The sequence below is a fragment of the Marmota monax genome, unplaced genomic scaffold, assembly GCF_021218885.2.
Source record: "Marmota monax isolate L192 unplaced genomic scaffold, Marmota_monax_Labrador192_F-V1.1 WCK01_AAM20220418_F8-fsc00044, whole genome shotgun sequence".
Lineage (NCBI taxonomy): Eukaryota > Metazoa > Chordata > Mammalia > Rodentia > Sciuridae > Marmota > Marmota monax.
The window spans coordinates 6,206,510-6,218,578 of NW_026695198.1; the positions used below are offsets into that span (position 1 = coordinate 6,206,510).

At 34.3% G+C, this 12,069-nt stretch overlaps 1 protein-coding gene across 1 annotated transcript in view; it reads right to left on the reverse strand.

Annotated features, from left to right (window-relative positions):
- Pxdnl (peroxidasin like) overlaps nucleotides 1-12,069 on the reverse strand; it is a 471,071-nt gene that overhangs the window by 18,437 nt on the left and 440,565 nt on the right. Inside the window, exon 20 of the mRNA XM_058573993.1 lies at nucleotides 5,546-5,660. Within this exon, the coding sequence (XP_058429976.1) occupies nucleotides 5,546-5,660 (115 nt within the window). The remainder of the gene's footprint in view (nucleotides 1-5,545; nucleotides 5,661-12,069) is intronic.

Sequence of the window (12,069 nt, forward strand, 5' to 3'; positions counted from 1 at the left end):
TTTCACTTTGTTCTATTTGAAATACGTCTTCTGTTGTTAAATGAGAAAATGCCTTGCCAAAAAGAATACATCCTATGAGCTTATAAAAACAATTTCTAAATCAGAGATATTTTACAGATCTTAACATTGGTTAGGGAAGTTACAATAGGGAAACATTGAAAAATAAGAGAAGTTACAAACAGCAGCATGATGGTCATTAGACAACTCTTGTGTTCCCTACTGTGAACTACAGCACCATGAATCAATAGTGGCCACAAAACCCAGCTCCTACTATAGTGCTGTTTAAATCAATGCAGGCGCCCAAGTGTAAAGTGCTAATAACTATAATATTAATAAGATGTATAATATTAATAAAAATTACTGGACACATTTTATTTGTATAGTGCTCTCTCCTGTAAATCCTCAGTGTCTAATCAAAAGGAACTTAATCACAGAGAAACCTGGGTGAATGTATGAAGACCTAGCCAAGACTCAAACTATGAAATGTGGGAACATGGAGTGGCTGGTATGGGCAAGACCAGATGTTGTATGGCATTTGAAATTATATGATTAAGTGTGGGGTGCATGTTATGCTAAGATAGGTAGGTACAGAAGATAAGGGGCTTCCTTCCATTAGGTTTCTCACATTCTCAGGGAAAAGAATATACCAGTAAGCAAGCAAGAAATATCTGTATCAAGAGGATTAATAAGAACAACAGTGTACTTATAGTCAATAGCACTACATTTTTACATTTATTGAGGCATAATTAATATTTAAAGCTCTATATATTTAATTCATTTGAATGATGTATACACTGTAATACTAGAATCAAGGCACTAAATATATCCATCATCTCCAGAAATCTCTGTATGTTCTTTTGTACATGCTCATTTTAACTTTTATCCTTCACTTTTGTGATTAATACCTTATGTATGTATATGAATATACCATAGTGAATCTCATCATTGTATACATCCAAAGGAAATTAATTTAAAAAAAAAAACTATGGGTAAGTGGCCAAAAGAACAATAGCAGAAAGGAATCATGGGGTAGGGAGAGGGAAGGACAAGAAGAAATAGAACAACGTATATTCCATGCCTTTATATTATGTCAAAATGGATTCTGTTGTCATATATAACTAAAAAGAACCAACAACAAAAAAAAGAATTTAACATGAGATCTAGCCTCTTAATGTATTCCTGCTTATCTTTTTTTTTTAATTTTTAGTTGTGAATGGACATGATGCTTTTCTTTTATTTACTTATATGTGGTGCTGAAGATCAAACCCAGTGCCTCACACGTGCTAGGCAAGCGCTGTACCACTGAGCTACAATCCCAGTCTCTTTTAATGTATTTCTAAGAGCATGATGCCATATTTTTTTCTGTAAGTTCTATGCTATGCAGTAAATCTCTAGAAATTATTGTCTTGCATAATTGAACTTCTAAGCCTATTGAGCAATTATCCCCATTTCCTCTTCCCCTGAAACCCTAGAAATCACCATTCTACTCTCTATTTCTGTGAATTGGACTGTTTTAAACACCTCATGAAAATGGAATCATGTAGTATCTTTCTGCAACTGGTTTATTTCACTTAACATAATGTCCTCTAGAACCACAATGACGTATCTATCACCTAATACCTGTTAGGATACTAATATTAAAAAAATAATAATTACTATCATTGGTGAGTATTATACACTGTTGGTGGCAATGTAGAATAGTGTAGCCAGTGTGGAAAACAGTACAGAAGTTCCTAAAAAGTTTTCAAAAATAGCACTATTATATGTTCTAGAAATCTCACTTCTGGGTATTTTTCCAAAAATAGTGAAATTAGGATCTTGAAGAGAAACTGTACCCCCCAGGTTCATTGCACCTTTATTCACATTAACAAAGATATTAAAACACCTTAAATTTCTACTAACAAATAAATAGACAAGCAATACTTAAAATTTATGAGGACTAAGCATGAAGTGGGGGCAAACACCTGTAATCCTAGCTACTAGGGAGGTTGAGGCAGAAGGATTGAAAATTCAAGGCCAGTCTCTTGGTGAGACCCTGTATCAAAATAAAAAGTGTTGGGGATATAGCTCAGTAATAGAGAGTCCCCAGTACTAGGGGGAAAAAAAGGTAGACAGGAAGATCTCATTTTCTCATCTTAAGCATTTTTACAACACTAAAATAAAATTTAAAATGTAGTAAAAATGTTTTGTCCCTAGAAAGGATTATATACTACTTTAGAATGTGGTTACTTATGAGAAAAAAGTCACTTGTACTCTGAACAAAAAATGGGGAGAAAAGATTACCTTTACTCATAAGAATGAACTTTTAATTATAATAATCATTTATATTTTCAATATATTCTTTTTAATAGGTTCCTCTTAATAAAAATTGCATATTTCATTTTAGAAAAATGTCCAATACAAAAGCATAGAAGAAAAAATCATCAAAATTCATAAGAAAAATTGATTCTTTTATTTAAAAAGTAGTTTCCACTGGTTGATTCTTGATCAGAAAAAAATATAGAAAATACTAAAAAAACTCACATAGAATGAAAATTAAAATCACTGTTATTGTCAAAAATTTTTTCATGGATAAATAAATAAGATGATGACTTCTGCCTGAGGGTGGAGTTGAGAACTAGTCAGAAGAGCTGTGTGAAGAGAATACCAAGCCTTTATCCACCTCCTGTTTCAAGTCACTATAAGCACCTTCCCTATTCCAGGCAAGATTATTGATGCTGAAGAACCTGTCCTGTCACTCAACATGCCCAACAGTGCTTGGAGACACTTTAGCCCTCCATCTCAGATGAGAACACTGTAGCCGAGAAGGTTGTTAACATGCCCACAGCGTGTCACCGGTAAATTGCTCAGATGGGATGCAAATCAGGATTTAAAAAAAAGAAAAATGCTCAGGCTCCTAAGAACTATGCAGACTGTTTTTCATTCATGGGCAACAGTAGGTTGTCTTGAACATGGTCAGATTTGTGCTTTAGACAATGTGGAGGCAGAGCACAGAAGCAAAAAAAAAAAAAAAAAAAAAAAAAAGACTACTTTGGAAGTTTATTGCAAGGAGGAGAAGCAGGGTGGGGAGGGAGAGGAGGAGGAGGAGAAGGAGGAGAAGAAAGAAAGAAAACAGACATTATGGATGTTGTTATATTTCACTTTTGTATTGAAAACATGAAACTCAGCATATTGCTTGAGTTCAATCCTAAGGGAAGATAGTAAGATTTATCAAGATGAATTGATTTTTAATTCCTAAATAGTGGGTTGAAAGGAAGTCTTGAATTGTAATCAAGATGGAATTTTTTTAAATGAGGATAAAAGGACAGAAAAAATACAAGAAAGATGAACACAGAGAAAGCAAAGTGAAATTGCATCCTAAATGATCTGTATATATTGATCAAGGGGATCTGAGCCCCTCTGGTCTGAACAACAATGGTACCCTTAACAATGGTACCCTTTCACTAGAAGACAAAAGAAAGCTCTTGTTACCTTGTTATCCTAAACTGAAAAATGATATATTGAACTGAAAGTAAAAGTCCCATAAGATTGGCAGAAAGCTAAAAAATGAAACCAACAAATATTTAGCTGAGTATTGAGGAAACACAGAAACAGAATTTTAGTAAGGCCACCCAGAGACGTAAGAGTTCAGATGAAATTAGAAAAGAACATTGATCCTAAAACAAGTGAATAAGTCTTTGTGGTAGAACCTGGGCATGGCTGTGAACCAGGACAGAAGGCAGGTAATGCATGTCATTATCCATATTACACAAGAGCCAGACACTCATTAACATCTTATAAGACACGGGATTGTCCTTCTAAAATGGGAGTCCAACACTCATTTCTAATGAAACATACCACCTGCTGGAGTGCACTAGTGAGACACACCACCTGCTGGAGTCAATTAAAAAAAAAAACAATAAAATGCCAAATTAAAGGGCCAAGTGATTTTTTTCCAACCCTTTAATTATTTAACGATGGTTCTAACAGGGGCTGCATCTCCTGGTCAATATTCTAATACCTTGCAAGAATTCGCTCCAGGAACACTTGGAGGAAATTTTGTTTCCTTATCCTGGGATTTAAGGCTCTCCACTCTTTGCCTTGATCTTCTTTTAGAGTGTTCTTCCAAGAAAATTGTCCATCCATAAACATACCAAACTCACTAATCACTATCCTTACCATTCTCCAAACACACCTCTCACTTTCCTTTCCTTTAACTTTCCTTACATTGTTCTTTCTAGGAATGATAGGAACTCCCTTAAATTCTATGAGAATCTTAGCTTATTCTTTGAGATATCTCCTCTATATAGTCCATCCAAGGTCCCCAGTTAGAACTAACATTCATTGTTCTGAGTTACTCGTTATTTTGATCAGGTTCATACCTGTATATGAATGCCTTCAATGAGATAATATTGTTGTCTTTAAAAGAATATTTAGTATATAATGTTATAACAGCATTTACTATTATTCTGTGTTTTATGGAATAACTATACTATGCTAATTACTATATTAGTACTAGGTTACTTTAGATATATATTCCACGTTAACACAATAACCATGTACAGTAAGTATTACATGCCCACTTAACAGCAGAGGAAACAGACCTGGAAATTTGACATCATTTGTATAGTTATCAAGCAGTGGAAAAGTATTCGAACTTAAGTGTGCTTGATTCTAAAATCTTCATCCTCCATATCACACACTACCTGTCTTCCTAGACATTAAACCCAAAAAGACAGACTCTGTGTCTTTCTCATTTCTACACACTTCACAAATTCATACAGTAGAGAAAATGGAACCCAACAGTGTATTTTAAATTTAACAGGTGAATAAAATCCCACCTAGCAGCCAGCCACGAAAAACAGACACTACCCAGAGTTGCTTGCAAGAAAAAGAAACTGCCTTGTCCATGGAGTTGTGAATTGCAATGTTTCTTTTTATTTAATTACACCAGCACCTATTGAAAGTTTACTTGGCGAAAAAGAACCACTAGGCATATCATTGTACAATGTACTTGCTATTTTCCAAGTATTCAAGTACATAAGGAAGAGAAACTCTGTAAAGGAATAACTACATATTAACTCAGTATATAAATTTAAGGAAAGAAGTCCTAAGAGATTTTAAAAGAATAAGATTATTTCCCAATTTTTTAAGAATTAAAAAAAAATATTTTACCTTGGCCATGAATTAAGCCTTCCTTGCAATACTCTGTTCATGAACAAAAAATCAACTGAACAATAAATAGTATCCACTTTCTTACGATTTGCTGTTGCATATTTTCAAAATAAATTTGAAAATTATCAACACTGATGATGTGATATAAAGAGTCAAAAATAATATCAATGCCATGAAGTTTTCTTCACTTTACTGAGATAAATTTCCTGGATATACTGCTCCAGAAGAAATGGAATTCAAACATATGGAATTCATCTGTGTTTGTGCCTTTTCATATAGTTTGTCGTAATTACATGTAAACGAGCCAACTGTAGTATCTATAAAAAAAATAAGTTGCAGAATGGAAGCCTATAATAAGTAATCTATAAAAATGAGATATTTCTATACATACCTATTAAGCGGATCACTTAGGTCCACCTTTTTCTTGCCAGAGTAGCTGCGTTGAGCAGAGTGTTTCTTTCGAGATTCTGGTGCAAATGCTCTAGGTTGCCCTCTACTCCTGCAGTCTGTGGGGAAATAAGTATCCACAATAGCATTTGTGAGATGGGGAGTCCGATGCTCATCTAGATTACTTCTTTAATGGCCAAAGTGTGCATGCACAAATGAGAGCAAGGAACAAGAGCAAGAGCAACAGCGAGAAAGATTTTCCTCTGGTCAATGCAACTTTGCTGAGGGCCCACAGTCAGGACAGCTGGGATTGCAAGTGTCTGAATCTGTTTTCACAGCAACAGGTAGGATACAAGGCCATCTGCAAACACTATAGAGGAGCCACAGAGTAAGTGATGCAGAATGGTAGCAAGGGCATTGATTACACAGTACGTTTTAAGGACTTGTCATAATGAGGAAAAGAGCAGAAGCATTGTAGGTGGGATGATTAAATTTTGAGGTTCCTCAAATTGTTTCATGCACATCTATGACCAACTGAGATATGCACTGTAAATGCTCTCTATTGCACTAATGAACATATAGTAAAGATTGCTGTATAGACACTTCAAAATGGTAAGATGGTAAATTTTGTCCTATGCTTTTACCACAATAAAAAACATAAGCATGATATGAAAAACATTTTGCAAATAAATGTGAATTTTAAAAAAATGCTCACTAGAGTTTCATCTGAAAACAGATGGAATGGAAACTAAGATATTTTGAAAAAGAAGAATGTTGTAGGAATCTATTTTCACAGAGAGTAAAATGATTTTATATAAAACTTTTTTAAAAGCCTTAAACTGGTGGGAAAAACAGACCCCCAAATATGTAATCAAATTTAAAATGTTACATTAGGCAGTATAAGTTGGAAGGTAAGAATAGATTACTGTCTTTTGCACTGGGTAATTAGCAAATTATTTCTAATTAAATAGTAAGGATAACACAAATCTTCACTTACCATATATAAATTAAATTCAAGAAGAATATGCCTTATGATAGATTATTAAGTAAATATAGATAGCAAATTTAGGATAGTATTTTGAGTTAACACAATAAACTGTAAACACTATAAAATTAGGCAAAATAAAATAAAATTTCACACAAATATGAAATAAAATATGGGCTCATTGTCATGAAGACATTGAAAATAGACCAGAATTAAAATACTCAAAAATGGTAGCAATGATGTAACTATCATATTGGTCATCTGTTGTTATTTTTTATTTTCACTTCTACGTTTTGTTGTATCTCTGTTTTCAGTAGAATAAGCCTTTGTCTTTGCAAAATCCAAAATCAATTCATCCGAGGAAAACCAAGGCAAGGTGAAAAACTAAGGTGCAACAATGAATTGTCACATCATTATCTGTTTTGCCATCGTTGAATGAAAGATTTCTGTAAATGCAACTTTTTAAAAAAATTTTTTTAAAAAGAGAGAGAGAGAGAGAGAATTTTTTTTTTTTTTTTTTTGTAGATGGACACAACACAATGCCTTTATTTTTATGTGGTGCTGAGAATTGAACCCAGGTCCCACCCGTGCTAGGCAAGCGCTCTACCGCTAAACCACAATCCCAGCCCTGTAAATGCAACTTTAACAGAAAGATAGGGTTATTTCAAAGACTGAGTCACTTTAATGGAGCAAGAGAACAAGCAAAGAGTTTCATGAATCTATAAAACAATTATTCAATAAGGGGGCAGAATGGTGGCAATGAAAATGAACACTGACTGGGCAGCTCTGGTAAAAAACTTGTGGCAAAAGTGTGCCATTGAAAATGTTTATCTTGCTATTTTTTCTTAACAACAAAATCAAAATATTCTAGATAAAATTATACCCAGGGATATAAAATTATACCAAGGGACCCATATATTTATGTTTCCCATGATTTTTACTCTGTTACTTCAACCAATACTTTATTAATAGTCAAAAATGTGCAAATATTTGCTGATTTGTGTGATAAAAAAAGTAAGTAAAATATTTTATATGATACAACTAAAGAAAGTACATTACAATCATGTAATGAAACTTTGCTTTTATTTCTGAAGAGTAATGGGTTTGAGCAATAAATATTTACAGAGAACATATACATTAAGGTATTAGATGAGGTATTCTTGGGAAAATAAAGTATGGTTCCTGGTTTTGAACAATGTACAAGCATACTCCCAGTACAGGAAAACATTTCCAGATAAGCTAAATGTTGCCCCTTCAAGTCCTCAAATGGGAAAAAATGTAGATAAAGTGCACTGCAGATAAACTGTCATCATTTATTATCTCTCATTTATTTTTTAAAGATGCAATTTTAGAATATATTCATTTCAAAGCACCAACAGAATATGTACAAGGTCATATGCATAAAACCCAAGAGCAAAGAGTTAGTGTATATAACATTGTAGGTATAGAGAGAAACACATGATCAGAACCAATCCACGGGACTGCAGTAACAGTGCAGCTCTACTTTAATGTGACAGCTAAGATGTTATATTTCGAACATCTTTTTTTTTTTTTAATTTACCTTGGTATTTATCTCTAGTTGCTACAAAAATTGCAGAGAATCCTTGATTGATAGTGCTTAGTTCTTAGGTGAACAACATTTGAATTTAAATAGCATACTAATTTGGTAAATGTTTTGGTTTTATACTTATGCATATAGGTCTTAAATATGTGTGTGCTATACTCTCTGTGAGCTCATATATACATATGTATGCTCTAGATCTGATCTTAGGCTTTGTGTGAATGTTCTATTTGACACTGTACAATAACCTATGTCATTATCTCTACTGTTAACTTGAGGAAACCAAAGCACAGAGAGATTGCATTCACTTGTCCAAAGTCCTACAACTGTTTTACATAAGGGACAGGATTTTAATACAGACTGTTGGAATTAGACATCCAATCTGCTGGTACTACCTTACAGCACAGAAAGAAAAGCAGAGCTAACAAGATGAACTCTTAGATTCCTGGCTTGTGCAACTAGGGAAATAATGGTGGCATTATTTGTTATTGAATGATTGGATAGCTGTGCCTAGGCTTGAAGGTAAAAAGACATAAGGTAAGTTTAGGTTGGCTCAAAAGTATTGTCAAATTTCTAATCAACATATATATAACTCATGGAGTGTTTCAATATACCTAGAAGAGATGTGGATGAAGACACAGCCACATGGATCATTTTCAAGAAGCATAATATGGTGTGTGTGTACATGTGTATATATGTGTGCCTGTATCTAGCTACTCATTTAGTCTTATTTGACTTCCACAGCCCCTGAATGTGATTTTGCTCTGTGAATGGTGACCTAGAGCTATGCTAGGTCTTATTAAATCAAGCAAGTTGCTTCCCTGGTTTACTTATGCAGCAGAATCTTGCCTTCTCTCTAAGGCACAATTCATAGCAACTAGACCAGCTCCATCTTTACTTGGTCATATCTGAGAACAGGTACCATGCCCAGCTCCTCCACGAAGTCTTTCCTGAACTACCGAGAGCGCATAAAATGGAAATTTGTGACACTTTGTCATACTACTCTCCTTCATCTAAGAAGATGTTGAGAAGAAGGCTCAGTCCTACCTATCAAATTATCCTTTGTATCTAGCATAGCTCTTGCATAAAGTACACACTCAATGAATATTTTTGCCAATATTTCTGCTATGCTCTTTTTTTGGCTCCCAATTCTCCCTATAAATTGAAATAAAAGAGGCCAGTACTACACATCCCCCTGTCTGCTTGCTATACTGCCTTGAAATTTCCCCTGCAACATAAACTAGAGCATCACCTTTAAGCTCAGCTTCACATAATCTTAAGGCATGGGCAAAACACATCTAAATTTTTTGCCACAGTGTAACAAAGGTGACTTCTAGTCTAGTTCCCAGTAGAATCCTCATTTCCATCAGAAACCTCTTCAGCATCACCTTTACTGCCTATCAACATTCCTATCACATTTGGGTCTTCTGTCCCTTACAAGGAATCCCTTGTTAAGCTTAGAGAATTCTCGTCTTTTTTCAGCTTGCATCTCCAAACTTTTCCTCTTGAACACCATTTCCAAAGGCACCAATTCCAAAGACTTTTCCACATCATGAGGTATAGTCACAGCAAAGATCCCACTATGAGGTACCCATCTGGGGGATTATGCAGCATTCTGTCACTGTGACAACATCTGAAATAATCAACTTATAAAGGGAAAAGATTAATTTTGGCTTACAATTTTGGATGCTTCAGTCCTTGATTGGTTGACCCCATAGCTCTGGATTAGTAGCAAAGCAACACAGCATGGCAGAAGTGCACACCCACTCACCTCACAGTCAGAAAGTGGAAGAGAAAAAGCAGAAGAGGCTGGAATCCTACAATCCCCTTCAAAGGCAATCCCTCAGTGATTGGAAGAACTCCCACTAGGGCACCTCTTAAAGTGTCCATGACCTTCCAATAGTACCACACTGAGAAGCAATCCTTTAATACATGAATCTTTAGGCGACACTTAAGATCTAAACTATAAGAACACTTCTTATTTGCTTGCAAGAAGAGAAAAAGAATGAATAATTTAAAAGAAACACATAAAATGACAATTCGTTACGGCAGGAGTTTGACAATAGGTTTATTCAAACCTGTGATTTTATATTGCATATGTACATTACAGCAAAGTATTCCTAGTTCTGAAAAAGGAACCAAGACTACTATGACTTTATATTTTTAGACGATGATTCACTTGAATTGGAATCAACACTAAACTTCCCGCAATTGTCTTGATAGGAAAAGATGTCCCCCAGAAAAACCACTGATGTGTATTCATACTCTCATTGCCATCTCATTTTTTTTTTTTTTTTACTCTGCAGGATAACTATGTGCTACAAATGAAGTGGGTTTAAACAACACAAATGCACTTTCAATGTTTGAACTGTATCTCTTCAAAATTTTTATATTTAAATTCTAATAACCTCCAGCCCTCGCCAAGGGTTAAATAGCCTACCCAAAAAATGGACAGTATAGTATTGGCTTTGAACAAAAATCCATTCTTGTGAATCATTTTGATCACGTCAATGGAGAGACTCTTTGATTTTTTATTAAGATTTGTTTTTCTACTTTTCTCCTTTTTCCTTTGAATTTAAGTGTAAAGGATTGCATTTATGTGTGTCACTGTGACAATACAGTCTCTGTGTGTGTGTTGTTGTGTAGCTGTGTTGATTGGCTAATGAAATATACATATGTGCATTGTACCTATTCTTTTTTATTATTTTTATCACATTTTTTTTGCTTTTTCACTTTTTAAAAATTTACTCAATCGTGTATTATTTTACTTGCTTTTGATTTTAGAGGAGCAACATTTATCATTCATGTGTTCTTGTTTAACATTTTGTTTGTTTTGGCTCTTGTTTTTCTTTCTCTTATTACTCCTTTTCTCTCTTCCCCCCTTCAATAACCAAATTTGCTTATTCTCTCTCTCTCTCTCGTTATTCATTTTAATTATTTTATTTGTTTTTTTACTCCTCCTTCTTTATAGACACCACTTGTTACCTCTCCTGCTACACAGAAGTACATATGTGCTCACTTTTTAATATTTTAAACCTTCTTTCACTTTCCCACCCCAGTTTCCTTCCTCTTAGTGAACTGAAATTTTACTATCTTTAAGACTAAAGATTAATTTATATAATCACTGCCCCTACCATTCACTTTATTGTGGCTACTTCTTACTGGGGGTTGTAGTTACCTGCTGCATACTTCAGTGCTAGAGCTAGCTCACCACAGTTCACTGCTTTTTCTGTTGTTAAATGCTGACTCCACCATTCCTCTTTCTGCAGTAATTAATGGTTTCAATGCCATAGTAGGCACCAGACATTGATTCTAATGCTGGATATTGATCACAATTGTTGTTATTGTTTCTTGTTTTCTGCTTATTTTCACAAGATAGAGATTCCATGCTTGAACTACACTCCCAACTCAGCACAAAGACAACACAACTTCCTCCACACACAACATACCCTGCTCAAATATCAACAATAATTTAACACATAGAATAAAGGAGAGAAAAAAACTGATACAAATGATTATGTTGCAAGTAAGAATGACTAGAGGGGATATCAGATCCCATTTTTGGACATATACTTCTACAATAAAGTCAGATAACCATTGCAAAATGATGGCTCAGAAAAGCCCACAATGTGACATCAGCTCTACAAAAGTGAATAATTGCATCAGTCCTACAGCAAAAGACCAGGCATTAGTGATTGAAATTAACACTTGTATTACACTGAGCCTATGTGCTGAAGCTAGGAGATACCAACAACAAAGGACTTAGTATAAAAGAAACAATTATACTCCACTGAACCACCCCAAAAAAGAGGATGGAGATATATATATATATATATATATATATATATATATATATATATACACACACACACACATATGTATATATCACAATTCCAATTTTATATATAACTATAATGCATGAATTAAAATTAAATAAATAAATAGAAAAAAGACCAATAGAGTAGAGGATGGGGATCAGGGG